This window comes from Dryobates pubescens, chromosome 13 (assembly GCF_014839835.1).
Source record: "Dryobates pubescens isolate bDryPub1 chromosome 13, bDryPub1.pri, whole genome shotgun sequence".
Taxonomy (NCBI): Eukaryota; Metazoa; Chordata; class Aves; order Piciformes; family Picidae; genus Dryobates; species Dryobates pubescens.
The window spans coordinates 28,331,058-28,353,316 of NC_071624.1; the positions used below are offsets into that span (position 1 = coordinate 28,331,058).

General features: G+C 44.5%; 1 protein-coding gene across 3 annotated transcripts; it reads right to left on the reverse strand.

Moving 5' to 3' along the window:
• Positions 1 to 3,621: 3,621 nt before the first annotated feature.
• CRK (CRK proto-oncogene, adaptor protein) lies at positions 3,622 to 17,954 on the reverse strand. 3 transcript variants are annotated; one of them, XM_054166500.1, is made up of 4 exons: positions 17,597 to 17,954; positions 9,996 to 10,531; positions 6,832 to 6,994; positions 4,140 to 4,223 (listed from the first exon to the last, which is right to left on the reverse strand). In XM_054166500.1, the coding sequence occupies exons 1-3, from the start codon at positions 17,838 to 17,840 to the stop codon at positions 6,836 to 6,838; spliced, it is 939 nt and encodes a 312-aa protein (XP_054022475.1). In that variant the 5' UTR covers positions 17,841 to 17,954; the 3' UTR covers positions 4,140 to 4,223; positions 6,832 to 6,835. The 3 variants fall into 3 exon arrangements, with proteins under 3 accessions (XP_009901675.2, XP_054022476.1, XP_054022475.1); XM_009903373.2 differs by lacking the exon at positions 6,832 to 6,994 and having other exon boundaries at positions 3,622 to 4,223; XM_054166501.1 differs by lacking the exon at positions 6,832 to 6,994 and having other exon boundaries at positions 4,104 to 4,223; positions 10,166 to 10,531.
• Positions 17,955 to 22,259: the final 4,305 nt, after the last annotated feature.

Here is a 22,259-nt window from a genome sequence, read left to right on the forward strand (position 1 = left end):
CCTGAACTGCTTCCTGATAGCTTGTGTTGGTAGAAGTGAGACTAATAAGCCTTCTAAGGGAAGGGTGAGAGAGCTGGTGCCATTGGGCTTTTTCCTGGAAGAGACTGAAGGGAGGATCTCAAATGCTTGTAAACACTAAAGGGTCAGTATCAGATGGATGGAGCTAGACTCTTCTCAGTGACTCATGACAGGACAGGGAGCACAGGTTGGAACATGTGAGGTTCCATGTAAACATAAAAAAATCCTTACTTTGAGGGTGACAAGAGCATTGGAGCAGGCTGCCCAGAGAGCTTGTGGAGTCTCCCCTGGAGAGATTCCAAGGCCACCTAGCCATGTTCCTGTTATTTATTCTATGTCATCCTGCTCCAGCCGGGGAGTTGGACTGGATGATCGTCAGAGGTCTTTTCCAACCCCTACCCCTCTGTGATTCTGTAACAGCAACAAAGTCTCACTGTACCAGTTCTCAGACCTCTTTTGCAGTGACAATACACTTGTTCCCCCATCCCCTCCACCCAAGCAGCTCATCTGATTACAGAAGGTCACCCCGTTTCAAACCACCACCCCCCACACCCCCCATATTTTACTCATTGGTGTTCTTTCATTTACCTTGCTGTGTCTTACTTCTGCACCTGTTAGGTTTATTGCTTTCTGAGGAGCATGGGTTGAGATTATGAAGTGCAAGTGTTGCAGTGACAGCTGATTGAGGAGGACACCCAGGCAAAGGTTTGGCTATACTTTTATTTACTTCACGTACTATGAACATATACATTACATGCTACCAAAAAATTTTTTAAAATAAAATAAAATAAAATAAAAGACTTTTAACTGTCAAGAAAGTGGATAGTGTTATAATACAATGGCACATGTTCATCTTTTTCTTCAAACTGGTTTGGTTAGAATCCTTCCCCCCCCCCCCCCCCCCCCCCCCAAACCATTAACAAAAATGAAGTGTTTTACTCTTTTAAGATGGTTAGAAATATTTGCATTGTTAACAAATACAATTCAAACAGATTAACAAGATTTAACCAGGTCAAATATTAGTAAAAAGGCTGGGGTTTACCAAAAGGAAATATACATTAAAAAAAAAACACCATAGCAGCCAGTTTGTTTGTTTGTTTTTTTCTTTTAGTGTGATACAATGTGTAAATGCACCAGAAGAACACAGTGTAGTTTGAGCATTCTGCTTTCACGGTGTGTTTCTAGAAATGATTATTCTAGCTCTAACACCTGCCTATGCACAAGAGACCAAAACCACAGCCAAGTAGAGACAAAAGATTGTGACCAACATTCTTAGCAATGATTTTTCTTTTTTTTTTTTGCACCCATTGGGAAGAAGGGAGGGAACAAATAGAAAGAGGATAAACGAAGGCCACAAAAAGGGTTTAATCTACATGTCCATGAACATATGTTCTACCTATCTTCTGTTAAGAGCTTGGTAAATTGAAATGTCTAGTTCACCCCAACGCAAACATATTCATTTCTATCACCTATGAAACAAGATCAACATTGTGGCTTAGAACTGAATAGTAGAAAAACAGTTGCATTAATGTATCAGTTGACTAAGAAAAACTGCTTGATGAGAACATAGGATTCTAGTGCAACAGCAGCTGTTAAGACTCCTCTAGTTGGTGGGTTTTTTTTGGTTTTGGGGTTGGGTTTTTTTTTTGCTCCTTCAAAGTGTACAAATATTTGCAGCTTATACAGTCTTAAAAACATCTACAACATTTTCAGGGTATTTGCTAGTTAATTCACTGTATGCCTTTCACATTAAAAAGGCAAGATTTGCATAATGAAACTTTGAAGAATTTTTTTTTTTTCCCCTTTTGCTAGCTTAAAAAATAATTGCTGATTGGAAAGGTACAAAGATCTGGGCTTTCATTCACTGCCATCAGAAAAAATACTTTAGAACAAACTGTGTCACTCTGAAGACACAGAGTTGATTATGTTTCTTTTCACAATACCTGAAGAAAACTATCAGCATATATGGGCAGCTGATAAACTCAGTATTAAGTCTGTTAGAGTGTAGCTGTCAGGCAAAAACCAATAAAATCATTGTAGAGATCAAGGTCAGGGGAAAAAAAAAATACAGATTTGCTTTAAAGAAATCAATGTGTTACAGAGCATAGAGTTAGTTGCTCAATGTTTCCCTCAATTTTGTGCCAAGCTAGAAGAGATCCCACAATCACTGGCCTATCACCCTAACCAGAGTAGCAATCCAAGCTAGAATAGCTCTGCAGTTCCTTTGCTACCTTTCTTACACCACTGTCACAACTGTCAGTTTCCTAATAAATCTTCAGTAGTGCTTATGAGATTGGTGATGGAGAACTACGAGTGACGTACGTTGGCATTAGTCTACAGAGTTAATGAGTGCCCATTACCTGAAAATTAGTCAGACTCACTGATGATTAGTTTTGAAGTAAAACAACTAGTACTTAAATATAACAGAAATATAGTTTCCAGCATGTTAACACAGTTCTGAGGTAAAGTGTTACCAGTCTTCTGTTGTAAGGGTCAGTGCCTTGCAGCAATAGCCTTTGCAGTGGGAACTAGCCCTCGCAGCATTTACAGCCCATGAGCCATTCTAGTCAGGTGGTTTTGTATCAACCAAAAACATTGTCAGTGTTGATGCTATCTAGGAAAAAACCTGCTCTGTATGGATCACGCTGTAGTCAAAGTTACAAAATTTATTTGCTTAAGTTTGGTCACTGGAGCGCTGTGCTTGGAAAACAATCCAGGATACAGGCAAGGGGTAGTTACTTCAGTGTTTAATTTCAGTTTACAAAACTTACTGAATCCATTCTGATTTATGTTAGAGAAAACCAGATAAACAGAAGAACAGACTAAAACCAAAACAACCCAAGCAGTGCATACCACCACCTATTCAATGCACTGTTTTTCATGAGCTAGGAAGCCGTGTTTACTCTATAATGAACTTTTGAGAATCAATCCAGAAGCACACAAATATTTTCCATTAGTTTATTAAAAATAAAATCCTCATGATTTCAACTATCAGATATTTTACAGATGGGAATTAGACCAGAAGAGTCCCCAGAGTAACCTTAAAATACAAGTACTATTTGGTTTGTCAGTTCACCATGTTTGACACCGATTTGTACTGTGAGAGTATTGTACAATAGGAGCACTGAAGAATTCTAGAAAAATTAAACTGGCCCTACATAATTACATTTTATTGGAAAGCAGTGTCAATATTTTAGTATATTTAGTGAATCAAACACTGCTTTAAAGCTATGCATTAAAGTGCTATGCACGTATTTTTCAGCACTGATATGGATGTTTGCACTTCCATAAGCCTTGTATTGGTGGATTAAAAACCAACAACAACAAAAATATTGGTGTGTTAATAGACATTTTTAATTTAAAATCAGCTGCTACATTTGAAGCATCAACAGTACTGGAAAAAAATAATAAAAAATAAAAATCAATCTAGTGTCCACAAACTTCTAGAATTCTGAGGTTGATTTGATCTGTCATTTACCATTCAAATGGTAAGCATCTCTGAATCGTGAGGCTGTCCCCAGTGGGCTCTGTACTGTGCACAGGTAACTGACCATGCAAAGTACTATCCAGCCTTGGTAGGACAGAGCATTCAGGATGGGGGGAGGGAAAAATAATATATGGAGAAAGCTCCAGGATAAATTTGTGAGATTTCTATCTATATATTGAATTGTCTAAGGTTGATGTTCATTGCCTGAGGAAGAAGCAACCTAAGCAATAGGACCAGAGAGAGCTATAAATGTTACCGTAACATCTACAGCGCTGCTTTCTCCAACTGCTGCTGCTGGCAAGGTCCAGTCTGCTGTGCACATGGACATAAGCAGGCATTACAACCTATAATCATGTACTAGTTCTGCCACTTGACACACAAGTTATCTACTGTCGTACCCTGAATTACATGACCCTTGATTAAGGAATGGTGGTGTTCAGTCCCAGGGGTTTGCAGGTTATCAGAATGCTTATACAAGCAATACCGCTTTCAACATCTGTCGGAACATAGTCTTGATGGCATCGGCAATAAAAACAAGTTGAGATTGTTCCCATCTGTAAGCGCAACTGTTGAGCCACACTCAGCTGAAGTCCTCGTCAGGATTCTGTTGATCCAGGATGCGGACATGTGTGAATGGAAAGTGACCGCGTCTGCCATTGCATTCTCCTTCCCACTGACCGCTCACGTTGATCTTTGTGACCTTCACCAGCTCACCGACCTGCAGGGTTAGAAGGAGGGAAGTGTTACAACTCATAAAAGGGCAGAGGATGAGCTGCTGCCCCTCCCCTTTGGTGTGATAGCACCCAAGCGTACCAGATACACTTCTATAAAGAGCAGTTTTAGTCTTGACCATTTCTGATACATCAGCCTGCCACCCCTTATTCATTCCTGAAGAAAGCACAGAGAGAAAGAAGCCTACCTAGATTAGGTGTGAACTGCCTAAACTGAAGAGCCTCTAATCCAACACCCATCTTCCAGAGCACTCCTGGGACTTGACATCGGCTGCTATCACAGGACCTGCAGCTCACTGAACTGACAGAGGCTTGCACTCTGCTTATACTCCATCCACACCCTCAGCTCAGGGAGGGGAGGCCTGATGCTCTACAGAGTGGCAAGAAATTCCACTAAATGCTTTTCAGGTAGTAGTAAGAAAGTTCTGGCTAAGTGGGGTCTCTGTGTGTGCACATATATATGGCCACAGATTATAAACCATTGGGAGAATGTGAGGGAGTAAGTAGTGCCATTCCATTCCTACTCTGAGCATCCACAACTAGCCAGTACCAGAGGCAAGGCCAGATGGTATTTCAAGTCTTACCCACCATGGATTTCTCACATAAATAAATTCTATGGGTAAAGACAATCAATGCCCTCTCCCCTCTTATACACAAACTGTTTGACTGGAAAAATAAGTTCCTATGGACCAACAAAACAACCTGCTCTAGTTTAAAAGGATCTGCTTCTAACATCCCACACTAAGTAAGAGCATAGGAATATAGCTCATATTCTGATCTCCAACCTAATCTTCACACAGCCAGCTCTAAAGGTATTGTCTTCCTTTCACAAAGGTGGAAAACTGAACAGCAGGCACTTTCCCAAGGTGTGCAGTCATGTAGGCCACAAGTCTAGGTCTAACCAATCTCCAACACTGTTGAACTTTGAAGGGTACTTTAAGTAGCACTTAGACAACCTACAAGCACAATTTATATTGCAAAGTCACTGGAGAGTTAATAAATGCAAGACTGAAAAGCTGTCTACCCATTTACAGCCCTTTGTGCAGAATTTTCTTTCACTAAACCTGTAAATTAACTCTCAAGGCATGGCCATGAGCCTTTCTGCATTTCATCCAGAAATGCCCTGAACATACAGTGACTGGTCTCCAGAGGTGCTCATCACTGTGTTCCACAGTCATCTAAACCACAACCTCATTATTCTCACGTTCCAGGCAGTGAATGAAGAACAAAGAAAACAATTTAAGATGTTACCAACCCATTAACTTTACAGGTTTTAAATGCCTGGAACCTTTTGCCAGAACAGCTTTTAACAGTTCATAAATTCAAACCACTACATGGACATTTAATTAAGCTTCCCATACCTCTGATGATTACTTATCTTGTAATGAGAGGCACACTTGGGACTCTGGCTGTAGCTTTATTTTTGCCTTTTGTAGTCATTAGTATAGACATTTTAATGAATCATATTTTGAGGAAAATCCTCTTATGTATTTGCTGTGGGCAAAAGGAAGCTGTCCTTGACTACTGGATGCTAGTTTCAGCTCTTCAGGAATTTAATCATGCAGCATGTCTAATTTTTGCTACTGCTAATAATCACTGGGGGCTTGTCCCAGTAAAAATATTCTGTTGACCAAAACAATACATCAGCTCTAATTTAACAAGGGTAAGATTAAATGTGACAATACCAGAAGCAGCAAATCTTATTTCCTAATCACAGCCATAACAAGAACACTATCCTAGATAACTTCAAATTGCTTCAGACCTGGATGTGATCAGCCCTCAGCAGAAAAAAGCATGCAACCTCCAAGCTGCTCAGAAAGAAAAAGCACAAGCTGCTCTAAGATCTTTTTCTTGGACTGATGGCCTCTGCCTTCTCAGAACATGCCACACTATGTTCAAATAGAGTTTACCTTGGGTAACTTACAAGAAACTCACCTGCAAAAGGTGGGTTCAACACTGCAGTAACAGTGAGCTAGAATATGGGATGCTTAGGACATTCCCTCCCTCTCAGAAGCATCCTGCAGCTGCTTGCTTTTCAGGGGTGTCTCTGTGTCATTGCAGCAAAGGGACACCCATTTTTAACTACGAGAAGCTACATTTCAGTAACTGGTGAAAGAGGAAAGACCTCCAAGCTTAAATATTCCTTATTTATCATTGTGGTAATCTCACTTAGCAACTATTCTCTCTTTCTGATACAATCATTCGTCCACATTTCATCTCTTTGTACCTTCTCATTGAATTACTTTCTTTTCACCTATCAAAGGAGAGCTAACCAAGCATGGATCATTTCACAAATGCTGGCTTGATAAAATGGCTTAAATAGTTCCTTAACTGAAGAGATTGCTCTGAAACTTCTACACTGCTCTGAAACTTCTACACATTAATCTGAAACTTCTACACATTAATCTGAAACTTCTACATATTAATCTGAAGGAGAACCTTTAAAAAAATTATTATTACAAGTGCTGGACTTTTAAAAACATTCAGACTAGAAGTGGATGTTCTCTCTGAATTCTCTTCAACATTTACTTATGGTATCAGGAGTTTATTGTGCATCATCCCACCAAGCACAACACCTCACAAACAACACTGTACCCTGCTATAAAGCCAGATTTGTTTCAGTCTTCATCAGAAGGTTTAGAACTAAATATATCCCATATGCTTCAAAGCAAAACTGAAGGTTCATGTGAAGACTTCTGTATGCTGTGGTTTTATTCCAAGCACTCCTCTTTGGTGAGGTCAAGATGGCAGAGTTCTGCTACTGTCACAAAGAAAAAAGATAAATCGATGGATCTGAGAGTCATTCACCACACACAGCTTCCCTTTTCTCTTAGTTAATACAGACTGACAACTCCTTGAGTAAGTCTAGTGACAAGCAACATTAAAATTACCTTCTGCTCCATCTTTTTTTGCCATAATACAGCACAGCCTTTATTAGAACATCATCTGCTCTGATCCTCCTCCCCTGAGCTCTTCAAGCCCATGTCAGTTTTAAAATAACAGAGCAGCACAGATACTCTGTTGGCAATTTGGGCCAAAAACGTTTGAAGTCAAGAATCTCTTTCCCTGAGAGAAACAGTGGGAGCCACCCCCAGCCATGAATAGTGCCAGATTTAAGGATAAGAGTTTTTGATTTGGAAAGAATCCCACTTTCTCTCTTTGCAGTTACTAAGAGGTCTGGGCAAAAACGGACTGGTAAGATTTACATAATGCTTTCTGCTAAGTTATCTAAGAAGAGATCTCTAAATAAACAGAGAGGGAACACCACGAAGCAAAAGGGAATGCAAAAAAAAAGGAGACAACAAGAAACAGTACTTCAATAGACAGGATGAAAGAGGAAAAAAAAAAACCAACAACTTGGAGAAAATGTCTGTTCTTCTTTTCTCCCATACAAACATTGAAAGCAACTCAGCAACATTGTGGTTCCAAATGGTAACAGCTGCACAGAAGCCAGGAAGGCCTACTGGAAGCAGTGATACATGGTTCATGTTTTAACTCAAACTCCCCAGTATGATATACAGAATAAAGAACCACCACTGCTATTGTGTTTCTTAGCCTTACAGCTGTAGCAAGCCAGGAATACATCACCCTAACCAAGAGGTTCAGCATCCTCAACTAGCATTTCCTTAAGTTTACAAGGCCTACAAAAGCCATTGTAACATAAAGGTAGAAAGACAATCTTAAATCTTACACCCTTGCATAGGAGAGGAGCCTACACTCATCTCACACCCTCCCTCCCACACACTTCAGCTTTCTAGCCTGTTACCCTAAGTTAGTAAAAGACACTAGTGGTGCAAGCTAGCTCAGGAGATACTCTCCATGAATCTACACTTTCTAAAGCACAGCATACTTGACAGAGCAAATGAGTTTCAGTGAAGAGGATTGAACTATGGCATTCACAAGCTGTGTTTCAGTGTGTAAAGCATTTTGTTTTCACTCTGAGTTACTTAATGATGGCCTGGATTGTCAGTATTTTCCCACTCTCTCTGTTTCACTCCATGCTACCAAACTGTGAGTTGGGCAGTGCTGTGGGGTTGTGCTTTAAGTGACATTAAATGCAAAGTTAAGAGAGCACTAGCAGCACACTAATAAATGAGAGCTTAAAAACAAAATCCAGAAAACAAACTAAAAAGGTTTTTGCTAAATATGGTACAGCATAATATCCAGAGGCTCAAAGAAAATCTAATATCTGGCAATTGTAGCAGTCCACAATGACATTCATGAATATTTCCAAGCTCCAGGAGCTGGCTGGGTGGAGAGAGTGGGGGGAAAAAAAGAGGAAAGACAGACAGCATTTTAGGTTGCATGAAAGGCTGAAGGTTAACATTTTTGCAGGTGTCCCCAAAATCTGGTGAGTTGGCATGAATTTCTATACATGTTCCTCAGCCTAAAAATTTACATTTTATATCCTGTATCTCCTTTGACTCAGAAATGCAAGAGAACACAGAGTAACTCAGATTGTATTCACGTCACAGAGAGAGTTGTTAGCCATTGGAATGTGCTGCCCAGGGAGGTGGTGGAGTCACTGTCCCTGGAAGTGTTCAAGGTTTAGCAGTCATGAGGTCTTGGGTGACAGGTTGGACTTGATGATCTTTGAGGTCTTTTCCAACCTTATTGATTCTATGATTGCTTCCCTGTAATTCTTACCTACAATGGGGAAAAAAATTCCCATCTCCTGAGCTGTACATCACTTATCAGATCTACAGAATCCTGTCCTGCCTTTACCAGTTCTGTACTAAAGACACACAGTATAGTTGCCACATCACTGAAGTGCTTTGTGTGCTCTGCACAATTAAAGTATTTGAGAGTGAGGAGGAGATGCTCTGACTCAGCACAGAAACTGTTTTTTCCCAAGTACTTAAAATGTTATATAAACAGGAAGTCAATTAGGTATCAGGAAATTCCAGAGCCTCCAGCTCAAAGAAAGCCTAGATTAAAGGATACAATTTACATATCATCCTAAGGCAAAGGTCTGCTACTGAGAATACCTTAGTCTCAATTTCCTCAAATGTAACTTGGGGGATAACTATCTGATGGGGAGATAGAGCACTCTAATCTCCTTTTTAAGAGGGAAAACAATCAAAGAGGGTATGTACGAGTACTAGATGGTATCAGGAAGTGAATCAACCTTGAGGAAACTCACTGCTTGATTACAAATCATACTTCATCAATCACTGTTTTACATGAGACCTCTTGAATGAACTGTCATCTATGTTCCTGCTTCACAAACTAAAAACCAGAGCAATCTGCTTGAGGTTCAGATGTTGCAATAAAACCCTCTGTGTGATCGTCGTCATCATTTCAGGCTGTGCAATTTTGAAGCTACTATCAATGTTTCCACTGATTGCTTTTAAACAGGTTGGGAATAAAACCCAACAAACAACCAGCACACCTCGGAAAGACTGGGGTGAGGCAAACAACAGTAAAGACAGGTGCAGACACACAACTCATGAATTGCTCCCTCTCCCTCCCCCCTAAAACTCAAAGACTTCAGAAGTGCAAACAAGGATGGGAAAACAGTTATGTTAGTGATGTTTGACAAAAGACATGATATTGGTTCAGTAGCCTAAACATGCTACAATCAAACTCTAGTCTACAAGTGACTCTAGCCACTTAGCAATTTGTTTCAAGAAGCTTATCAATCATGATGCAAAACCAATATTACAACGATTTCCCCTTTCTCATTCCTACAAAACTACAATGTGAAAGGGAAATCCCTTGAACAGATCTCTTCTTGCTATGTTTTGCCCATTATGTACCTCCAAAGCCAAGGCTGTCTTGTCGTAGGCATTAGGGACTCGCTTCTGGATAACCCGGGCATAAATAGGGCCATTCTGAAGGTTAGGGAGCGGAGTGTTGATGCTGGGCTGGGCATAGGGCCCTGGCTCCGGCCCACCCAGTGGTTGTGGGTGGGAACTATCCTGGTTACCTCCAATCAGAGTAGATACTGTAGCAGAGGAAGGTCTATACTTCTCGACGTAAGGAACAGGTATCATTCCCCTCTTTCCTTCGCTGTCTTCTGCATTCCACCATTGCTCTTCAGGTTTATCCCGGATTTTCAGTATGTCTCCTTTCTTAAATGGGAGATCTTCTTCGTCATTGCCATTAAAGTCAAAGAGAGCTCGCACATACTCAGTTTCATCCGTCCTGAGGATAACACCGCTGTTCTGCCTGGAGCGGGAAACTGGCTCTATCAAGGTTGTAGTGTCCAAATAGTGTATTTTGTAGAATTCCAGTAAAGCTGGCAAAGAATCAAACTCTTGGTCACCTATTCGAAACCTGGTGGGACTCAACCCTGAAAGAAGAAGGAAACATGTCAAAGAGAGCGTGCCACAGCGACGGCTGCAAATTAAACACGTGAGAAGACACACAGCGAAGTAGCTGGATAGTCAATTTGGACATCTTTAGAGCAACACACCTAATGTTCAGCTCTTCTGTGTATTTCACTACGAGGATTGTGAGGGTAGAGTATTGTTTTTACAGATTTTGGCAAAGAGGGGGAAAAGAAACTGTTTGGCACTGCCAAGTTTCCTGAACGAGGATAAAAATGCCTTGCTTCCTTGAATGTTATGTGGGAGATAAAAACATTCAGGACATCCAAGTTTCTCAGGAGGCTACACAATTTTTAGCAACAGACAATTCCATTTTTCCTGCTTTACACTCTAAATCTAGGAATCAGATGAAATTTTGGTACAATTCCAAGGGAGTGATTTTTAACTCTCTTGCAGCTTGACTTCATTTCAAGAGGGCAGCGCTGCAATGGGTTTTTACCTGTTGTAATGTATCTTGGGTTAAAGGCATGGACATGACAGAAAAGTGCTTGGAACAGCAGCAAACAAATTACATGAATGAGCAAATGAAGTTATTTTTCACTTTGATAGGAGGTACAGTTAGAGAAAATGCTGTTTTATGCAGTTCCAGGCAACAGCCTATGTTTTCCTAATGGGGATAATTCCCTTTTCTCATCTCAAGCCTTGTCGTTTCTTTGCCATTTGTCAGATGGAGCCGAAGCTATAAATCCTAACCTCAAACGTGAAAACACAGATGATGCTCGTACTCAAGTCACCAGAAGTACCAAAGTGATGATATCCCTTGCAGTTTTTGGTCTGTGTGCTGCACATTTTCCAGTTTATGTTCTTCAAGCTTAGCTGGGGGAAACTATACACATGATGTTCTATTTCTACCACGTACCATAGGCTGTGTAATCAGTAATGGGAAGAATTGTGGAAGGCTGGGGGAGGGTACTGGAGAGGATAAGATTTATGCTTTAATGAGTAACTCTTTGAGCAAGAAAGACATTCTTACTTTGCAAGTCTCTTTCTCTGCAGGGAATATCTAACAGTTCTAAGACTCAGCTCTGCAGTACAAAGCTAGCAGAGTTCTTCAAGCTGTCACTGATCCAAAACTCCTTTCAAAGTAGCATTGTCAGCATGGAAAGCTAACTTTGCAAGAAGTTCTTTCAAGAGAGCAGAAAGAGGCTCCAAGAGAGAAAAGGGCAGATTCAGTAAGATTAACATAGACAAATACTCAGCACATAAGTTTTGAAGTATCCTGAAGGAACCCAAACATTAATGAAGCTGGTTACAGGAAATGTAAAGAACCAAGTCATAGGGAAATGCACATTTGCATGCATTAACAGCCCCAAAAGACTTTCAATAGAAATAACCACAAAAGCAGTAAGCCTAAATCCAGAAGCAAAACTAAAAAAGTTACAAAGCCCCCCAGAAACCAGCATGATCAATACCTAAGGAAGCTAAATTAAACATTAAGAAATAGGAAAGCAGCATGAAGGCAGAAGGAAGACTCTCTTTTCCTGAAGCATAAAGCTAAAAAGATGCAAGACCTCCTCAGCTTTCGTTGATGAGCTTTAACAGAGCCAGGCTTAGCAAGAACTTTGGAATTTCATCTCAGTGGCACTTCTTAGCTTTGTGGTCTCACAGGAGATGACTTCTGGCCACACAGGCAGCACCCCTACACCACTTCAAAACAGTTTCAGTGCACTACATCACTATATAAGACAACCTAGGAATGCTGCACTTCACTAGTGTCGGAAGTGGGAAACCATGCTTCACAACAAGTGGTACTGACGCCAAGTTTCAGACAAACCTGGTGACAGAACCATGAGTTTACATCTTCTAATACTTTAGATGTGAACCTTTCAGGCTTATGTAGACAACTACATAAGAAAGAAAAGTCATAGACACTTTCATAGGGCCAGGGGAGCAAAGATCCTTGAAGACATAAGGAGAAAACTCAGTCTCAGGGAAGTTCACTGACACGGAACTTATTTTCCATGACAGAAATGCAGAGCCTGCAACAGTCACCTCCACCACCTGTAAAACCTCCTGACTCAGCCAGGAGGCTGAGATCTCTATGTCTACCAAGGTTTGCACAGAAAAATCTTAAAACTCATAGAAAATGAGCAGTTCATTAGTAATGTTCATCAGCCTTGGTCAGGACCAGAATCATCACTAGAATGAACAGCTTCTTGGGTTTTGTTGTTTGAATTTGTTACCCTTTTTAACAGGTTCACTCTCTTGAATTAATGCACAACAGCCTCAAGTAGCTGCCAAAGGTATCTGAATAAAACCAAAGTTGGACTCTTAAGAGGAAAGTCCACTGAAACCTTATGCATGGGGAAGGAGTGACCAAAATCTGTCCTGTTATCTTGGAAAACTGCACTCTAAAAGACATTTTGCACAAGTGAGGAGGAATGAGAGCACAAAGACCCTCCAGACACATTCTAGGATTGGAAAAAAATCAGTGCAATCCTTGATGGGACAAAGACTTGCAGGCCAATGGAAAAATTCAGGAAAGATCTACCACAAGGAAAAATGGCAGCAACAAGGCAAGTGGGTTAATTTGAGATGTGGAGTTGTTTTCCTTCATGATTCTGGGATAGTTTTCTTGAAGGCAAAAGTCTGAGCAGCACACGGTCTGCATCTTCTCAGGGCTCTCAGGAAGAGAGTAGGTGTGCAAAGGTAAATGTAACTACTGAAGGAACTTTAGTCACTTCCCATTAAAGTTGGACAACCAGAGCACTAGAAATTATCTTCCCTTCTCTGCAGAGCAGAAGGAAAAGTAGCCCAATCAGCTTGCACCTCTGTAAGATGAGTCCTTTGAAGGAGAAGCACAAAGGGCTTTCTTACTTACTCCATCCTAGCTCTATCTGTGCTGGGACTTCACCTGATTCCATCCATTTCAGCTTGTCAGGACAGCTAGTGAAACCTCTGTTCTCAGGGAGATCAGGAGAGAGTTAAAATCCAAAGTGTCCCAAAATTGAGGAAAGTTTCAAATCTGGACCCTGTTAGTTCTCTGTTCACAATGTTGATTCCTTTCTGACAAAACCCTTTCACACTGTGTTGGCTTCATGTCAGTCTGGAAAGGATTGCTTACATGTGTTTTAAATACTGTACAGGTACTGGGGAAGTAGAGGGAGGAACCAGCAAATATTCTACTTGTTGAGAGCGTGGGCAGGTAACTTCTCACTTTCTTGGGCATCACAGGGGTTTCACATTTCTCTCCACTCCAACTGTATTAGTGCCACTAGGCAGTTTTCTATTTACTCCCAAGCTATAAGCTTTCCTTTTCAGCACAGGGAAGACTTCCCAATGAAGCTGGTTACAGGAAATCAAAGTTTTCCTTGTTCATTTCTAGACATAGCCTGTAAGGTTGCACCCTTTCCCATCCCCAACTTAAAAGCGTATTTTGGGCAAGAAAAGCTGTTCCTATCATGCAGGGTACTGAGACTGGCTCTCATTTCAAAGATATCACAGTGATGCAGAGCAGCTTCCTCCTGGAGCATATGGGAACTCTGCTGTGAAGGCAGTTCATTCCAGCCTGTGTGTTTGTCCCACCCTTCCGCATAGGGACACCTTTTATCCTGGTTCTCAAGCACCTCCCAATCCCTGCCTGAGCAGAACAAACAAGCATCCATGAACGCCCTCTAAAACCAGTAAAACTCCACTCACTGGCTCCTGAGAAGAGCTCTAAGCACACCAGGAAAATATTCTTACACTGCCATTCCTGCAGATAACCAGAGAAATGAGAGAAAAGCAGATGGCCAATGCACACACCTTTCAAGCTTCCAACAGTTTGCATTTTAAGACCTTAACAGAAGAGAAAACCAAACAAAAATCCCAGCCAAGTGTCAAGAGTTAAAGCACAGTGCTCACATCTCTCTGAAGTTGTTTCATACTGAGCTGAGCATGGATATCACAATGCAAAGATTACATGATTCCAGGAAGTACAGTTTGAATTATTAAAAATCACAATGGGAGTGACTTGAAAGCCTTAAGTCAAGCAGCATGCTCTTAAAATGCATACTTAGTGAAAATGCAACCTCTCTGTGCCACACTCCCCCACTTTAGGGACACATTTTTACACCACTATAAGGCTTCTGGTTTTATTACTTTGCACTTGGAATAGAAAGTATATCTTTCTCTGGGTACTTTGGGCATTGTGTTGCAGTGCATATTGTGCCTTTTGACTGCAGACTCACAAATACACCACGAGTTTGCAATCTGACATAGATTTGCTTTACTGTCCATGACCATGCTAACACCTGCATGGAGCCCTTGGTCTCACTTGGGATTTCTTTAGCCTGTGACTGGTGATACTTTTCCACACATGCAACCCTAACGCCAGTTCCATTAATCTTTATCTCCTCTGGCAACAGAGTGTTTTTCTTTCCCACAATTCAGTGATTTATCCTGTTTTCTTTTAATGGCCTTAAAACATTTCAGGCAGAGGTAGCTATTTTAAGCACTGCTGTTCATTTCCCCCCCACCCCGCCAGCCTTGGGTAGAAAAATCACCTGCAAGAAGTTAGAAACTGCAGCACATCACTCAAAAAGTGACTTTAACAAAGAGTTAGCAAGTTTATTTTGTACTTTATAATGGAAGAAATGGCTTTGTGACACTGTGACTTTTTATGTCAGGGAAGCCAAAGTTCCTCACCTCCTTTATTCGGTGCGAAGCTCAGTTCCTAGTATCCCCTGCACATGGACACACTCTTACTTGAGACTAACAAAAATGAACCTAAAGACCTGATGTGGTACATTCAGATTTCCCAGAGAGAAGTGGGCATTTACCAAACAATCAATAGCTAAAAAAACCCTGTACCATACAATTAACATAGTGAAGCTCTTCTGCCTAATGTTGTAGCCTGGCCACAAAACCCACAGATAACAACTTGCAAACATTTACTTCATTTTACTGCATTAGTTCCCTTACATAAACATCTTGAATCTTCTGCCAGTGTTTCCATCTCCCTCCCACTGCAGAATATCCCCCCACCTACTTTTTACTGGAAGAACAATTTAATTACCCTTCCAGCTTAATTTAAAATACACACCCACCCACACCTCCTTTGGTTTGAGTGTGAAGAGAGAGCAGTGTCAGCACGGAGGCATAATTTACTTAAAGCTACTAAAATCTCAGTACAGGAGTGTCTGTGGTGCGGGAGTGATGCATCATCTACCCTCTTCACAGCCAGGGAAAGGAAAAAAAATGAGATCAACCCAAACATAGTTACACTTTTTAACATATATTACGCCTACTGCACCAACAGCCTACAGAGCTACAACAGCAGCTACTCTTCTAAAACACACAAACATTTTAAACAGATAAGAATTACCTAAGGGGCATTTAGTGATTTTGGGAAAAAAACACCAAAACTTAACACCCCTAACATCAGCCAGCCCATAAGCATCAGTGACCTTATGAATCTAAGACAAAAAGTGAGGATGGTTATGTACTAAAAGTGATACCACAGGAAGAGAGTTTTTCCAGAGGTGAGTTGCTCTCTAGAAAAACTTGCCCAGAAGTGACAGGCACACAGATTCAGTGGTTTTCATCACACTATTGTCTTTAAGATCCTAGCAGGCCGGATTGCACAGCAAACCAACTTAGTAGCTTATCCTGCTGTATGTATCACCAGCCATGCATTTCAACAACTCACACACCAAGCCTCTGCAAATGTGTAGCAATAAAACTGTCTTCACAGAGATCAAACCACGGGGAATCCACCACGTTCTGGGGCAAACCGTTTTATTACCCACGGCAGTAATGACTTCCACTTTACTTCCAGTTAGCTTCAGCCACCTTTAACTTCTACCTTGAGGAGCTTTCTGTGACTTAAGAGCGCTTTGCAGCTGAAGTAGGTTTCTGGGATAAACACAATGACTTTGGGCTTTCCCAAATTTGCCAATGTGAAACGTTCCCCTGAGCAGGGGAAATTGCCATGTAACAATGCAACCCTGCAGCCAACAGCTGTGCTTTTTCTTAGATTATCTCCTCCTTAGTCAACTGCAGTTTCTGCAAAGGCTGAAAAATCCCTTCCAGGTAGGTCTCTTATTCCAACCATAGACCTACATCAGGAAGTGACTGTAGCAATTCATATACCGTTTAATTGGCTGCCAAATAAGTTCACCACACCTCTTATTACACGGATTTGTTACACAGGCTTCAAAATGATGCAGCAGTTCCTTTCGGAGATGCCAGCAATACACCCACCACATCATTTTGCAAGCACTGATAGCCAAACTTGAGCAGTTCTGCTACCAACTTCAGCAATGCCCCCAGCAAGGATACTGCTGCCTTTCCAGGAGATGTTCATACACATCTAAGGACACTTCACTGCTGAGGGCTCTTGTTCGCTTAGTTACCCTCCTGCTTGCAGAAACGCTGCTCCACATGGTACAGCTTTCCCTCTGACACAACCAGAGAGAAATGCTGGATATGCATTAACAGTTTCCATAGTAGATGGTAGGTGGATGAGGAAGATCAAACCCTCCCTCTCAACACACAGGGGAAAAATAACATCCACCTTCACATCTGATTTAAAGGAACACTGGTTCTTGAAGAATGTATTTAAAACTGCCCACGTTAACAGCCGATGAGTGACCTGAAATACAGCTTGACACCCTGCCGTCTACTGCAAAACTCACTTGGTCGAATGCAAACTTTTAGGTGAATCTTCCACAGAACTGTGCCCTGGCTGTGATGACATACAACATCTATTAACTATAGTTAACTGGCTGGTGGAAACAAAAAGACTGTGGGAGCGCTACAGCTGTAGCGCCTTTCCGGGGAGGCGGGGGGGGTCTGCATTAAGCGCTCAGCTCCAGTGTATCTTCAACTATGGTATTAGGTCGTTGGAAGTCAGGTGGCGATACACGGCTCAGCTTGGTCAGCAAAACACGATTTAATTCCGCTACAGAGCTTCGCGAATTGAAACACCGCCCGGGAGGAGAGTGGAGCCGCCCGCAGGGAAGTTCATACCGGGGTTCGGCTGCCCCAGCTCGCCCTCCCCGGGGCGGCAGGGACTGGGGACACCACCAGCCCTGGGGGTCACTCACCCGGGGCCCCAGGGCCCTCGCCGCCGGACCGCCGGCCTCCCGCCGGCCCCAGGCTGTTGACGATGTAGTGTGAGACGCGGGAGCTCTCGGACACCGAGAGCACGAAGTCGCCGGGGATGGTGCCCGAGTCGCGCACCAGGAAGGTCCCGTGGCGCTGCCCCTGCAGCATCGACACCGCATCGGCCCGGCTCAGCCGCCCCCAGTACCAGCTCGCCCGGTCCTCGGAGTCGAACTGCCCGGCCATGGGGGCCGCCCGCCCGCAGGCTGCACTCACTGCCCCCCCACCGCGGGCCGCCGCCGGCCGCAGTACCCCGCTCCGCGCCCAACCCTGCCACCCAAAATGGCGGCCCTGGTCCTGGCTCTGACCTCACCTACCGGATGTGACCGCACGCGCGAGACGCGGGGAGGGAGCAACGTCATCGACTCGCGCGCCTCGCAGGAGAGAGTGGGCGGGGTCTCTTGGCGCGCTGCGCGTGCGCCATAAGAGGCGGGCCCCGGGCGGCGCGGAGCGGGCTTGAGGGGGTGGTGGGAGTGCCGGGAGTGCGGCGCTGATGGCAGGACGGGGCTGTGTCTGTCGTTAGGGTACCGGCGAGGACTGTCCGCCACCGGCATGGTCTTCCCTTGGCGCTTGGGAGCAGCAGCGACCACCTACAGGGCTGATCTCTCTTCGCGCCCTGCGGGTGCCCTCACGGCGTCGTCTCCGTTGTGGGCGAGAAGAATGAGGGTCTGAAGGCAGCGGTGTAGCGCGGCCCCTGCCCCAGGTGGTGGCCTGGGCTTGGTACATCCTGTTAGGAGAGTTGTTAGGGTGACTTCGTTAGTGTCCCAATTCTCTGCGGCTCCCTATTTGCTGCAGCTTTGTGTGGTGCTTTGTGTGACGGCACGTTCGCCTGCTCCTTAGGTGCAGCTCCCTGTGTTTTTTAACACCAGCCCTGTACCAACAGTTCCTACCTTCGTTTTCCCTCCCAGCTGTACGTTTCCCACAGAATCGCAGAATGATAGGGGTTGGAGGTGGCCTCTGAAGAACATCTATCCCAACCCCTGCAGCTAACACAGGTTTGCCTAGAGCAGGTTGCACAAGAACGTGTCCAGGTGGGTTTTAAAATCCTCTAGAGGAGGAGACTGCACAACCTCCCTGGGCAGCTTAGTCCAGTGCTCTGCCATCTCAGAGATCTTTTTCCTTAAGATAACCCCATGGTTGTGCCAGCAGAGCTATTTTCCTGGGGCTACATGCTGAACAGGGCCAGTGAGCTCTTCTGGGTTAAAAATAGGCCTGCAAAAGAAAAGGTTTGTTTTTACAGAGGGCAGTGCACTTGCAGGGGCCTGCAAAGAGCAAAGGGCTTAAGTTCCACTGGTTCCACAGAGGAATGCATCTGTGTGCACATGCACAAAGCCATGTCTGTAAGAACGGAGCAGTGTTTACCACTTGCAGAGTGTTCTCCAAGGTCTCTTAAATTCCAGAGTAGTGTCTATAGAGGCTGGGTAAGCATGTGTTGAATTCTGTTCCAGCTCTGCTTGATTCTGTGAGCTTTTTCCAGCAGGGAATGTGTTTTCTCAACTGTGTGGTCTCCATGTGGCAGCACTTGCATAAACATCTGTAGTGGGTTGGGGCAGGTCCCCTCCCCACCACAGGCAGAAATAACGACTCAGGCAAACGGATTGCAAAAGTGATGAAAGTTTAAATAGAAAGCAGTGAATGTTACACAAAACCCAAAGCACAGTGACAAAGAAAGGTCCCATCCCCACCTGAGGGTGCATGCAAAACCCCCAGGGCTCCTTCTTCCCCCTCCCTCTGCTGGGCTAGTCTCAGCTGGCCAGGCCTGAGACTGCCCATCCCCCTGTGGCCTTGGGCCTAATCAGGCCCATGGCCGGGAGATCTCTCCCCCAGTTACCAAGTCTCGGAGAGGGAAGGAAAGAGGAAGTGCCAGACTCCGCACTGGATCTTATAGTGGTGCAAAGAATTATGGTAGGAAATACACAATTTCCTGTGTCCATCCCTCTGGGCTGGACTTCTGGACACAGGAAGTGAATGCACCAGGGGGGCACCCAACTCAAACTACAACATGCCACCCCTGTATTTCATACCATAATCTTTGCACCCAAACACATCATCAGATCAGAAAACTTCTGATGACATGTCCAGCGGAGTCCATCTCTTCATCTGGGCGTCCACTCAAACAGTCTCTCATTCAGGCTCAAGTGTCAGTCCATTCCAGTTGTTCTTCCTCATGTGATGGAACCTCCCAGCGACGCAGTCCTTCTCCTGCAGTGTGAATTCCTTGTGGACTCCTTGGGACATCCTGGTCACCTGGAAATACCTCACAACTTCTCAGCCAAGCCTTTACTCTCATATTCAGCGGCAAATTCTCCACCCCTGGGGCAGGCCAGTCGGAACAATCCGGCTCCACGACTGCCTTTTTCAATCCATCCAGGGTGCCGCAGCCAACCGCTTTCACGCGGACCAAAGCTACACGGATGCATGTCAGAGGCACTCCGCACCCCCCGGCTGGGCGCTCGCGTACCGAGGCAGGACAGCATCCGGCTGCACAACCTCCACCCCCGGAAGAGGGAGGAGCTGCGCCACAGCCCGCTGAAGAAGCAGGGAGGCGGAGCCAGGTGCTCGGCGCCATTTTCGGAACACGTCCGAAAACACCAGGGAAAGATTTACAGCTGCCGCCGCCGCCTGAACGCAGCCCGGCTCGGGCGGTGCCGCCGCCGCCGCTTGAACACGGCCCGGCCCCCGCCGTCTCTGTCGCCGCGATGCAGAGTCCGAGTCACCTCCAGCAGTCGCTTGCCCGCTCGCCGCGGGTGTCCGCTCCCCGCAGCGGCCGCGGGCCGACCACGCTCTGCTTGCCGCTGCCCCTCCTCCGCTCCCCGCCGCTCCGCAAGGAACGAGGAGAAGGCAGGTCTCGCCTTCTTAGGCTACTCGAGCATTCTTAAGCTACCCTGGGCAGAAAGTCACAGAAAGAACCACCCCTCGCTGTTCCCAAGCAACAGTAGGGGCTTCCATGCCATCAGCCACGCACCAGCTATCCTTCTGCAGCCCACAGGAGTTCACACAGTCGCCCCGGTAGCACAAAACCTGAGCCCCAACTTTCCAAACCCAAACCGACGCCCAGAACTAAATTTAAACTCTCCATCTTTTGCAATCCGAGCTGCAGTTGGCCCCACGTTGGTGCGCCAAAAATGTAGTGGGTTGGGGCAGGTCCCCTCCCCACCACAGGCAGAAATAACGACTCAGGCAAACGGATTGCAAAAGTGATGAAAGTTTAAATAGAAAGCAGTGAATGTTACACAAAACCCAAAGCACAGTGACAAAGAAAGGTCCCATCCCCACCTGAGGGTGCATGCAAAACCCCCAGGGCTCCTTCTTCCCCCTCCCTCTGCTGGGCTAGTCTCAGCTGGCCAGGCCTGAGACTGCCCATCCCCCTGTGGCCTTGGGCCTAATCAGGCCCATGGCCGGGAGATCTCTCCCCCAGTTACCAAGTCTCGGAGAGGGAAGGAAAGAGGAAGTGCCAGACTCCGCACTGGATCTTATAGTGGTGCAAAGAATTATGGTAGGAAATACACAATTTCCTGTGTCCATCCCTCTGGGCTGGACTTCTGGACACAGGAAGTGAATGCACCAGGGGGGCACCCAACTCAAACTACAACAACATCATGTTAGAGCACAGCTGTCCTTGACTGAGGGTGCTGTGTTCTTGCCTGGCTGACAGCATCCCTCTTGTAGGGTACTCTGGAGCCCTGTAACAGTCTCACAGGTGGGACTTTGGCATTGTTTTGGGTAACTAGGGATGTATCAACCTTCACAACATGCCAGTGAGAAAATATTCTGTCTTACAGGTGGGAGCCTGTGGTTCACCAAATATATAAGAAAACACCAGGTGCTTGAGACCAACTTACCCAACAGCTTTAACAAATGAACATCCTTCCTCTGCTGATCCTGTTTGCTCTCCAGATGGACTGTAGGTAGGAGCTAGTCATAACTTATTTGGAAGCTGGAGTCCCACTTCCCCAGGTGATGTGTGGAGCTTGCTAGCCAGTTGCAGAAATAGCACATTTCCCTGCGTAGGTTTTTCACAGGTTTGAAAAGCTGTAGCTCCTTGCTGAGAGCCCAGGAGGGTAGGAGGGTTAAATCACAGCACCAAGAAAAGATGTGCTTTCTGTTCTAGTCCTTCACAGGCTACAAATAAACAAACAAGTTGGTACTGGGGAAATTTGGACTGGATGCCAGAAGATTTTTTTTTTTTTTCACCATTTGAACTATTAGACCTTGGAATGAACTCCCAAGGGAGGTGGTAGATTCCCTTGCATTAGACAGTTTCAAGGCCCAGCTTGACAGGGTGTTGGGCCATTTCATTTAAACTATATTCTTACCCTGAAAGGTTGGGCTAGATGATCCTTGAAGTCCCTTCCAACCTGGTGTTTTATGAATCTTATGAAACCATGGCAAATTTCACCATATGTTTTTGACTCCTGACAGACCACAGTAGGACTCTTTTCTTTTGACTGAGGCCCCACAGGCTGCCTTCCCCCCCACCCCCCTTCCCATTCCCCACCCTTGTTTTCAGCTGAACCACAAAACGCCAGGAGTTGGAGGTTTTTATCAGTTTGTTTTTTCTCTCCTGTCAGTAGCTGGGACTCTTGTTGCAAGAGTTCCCTCTGG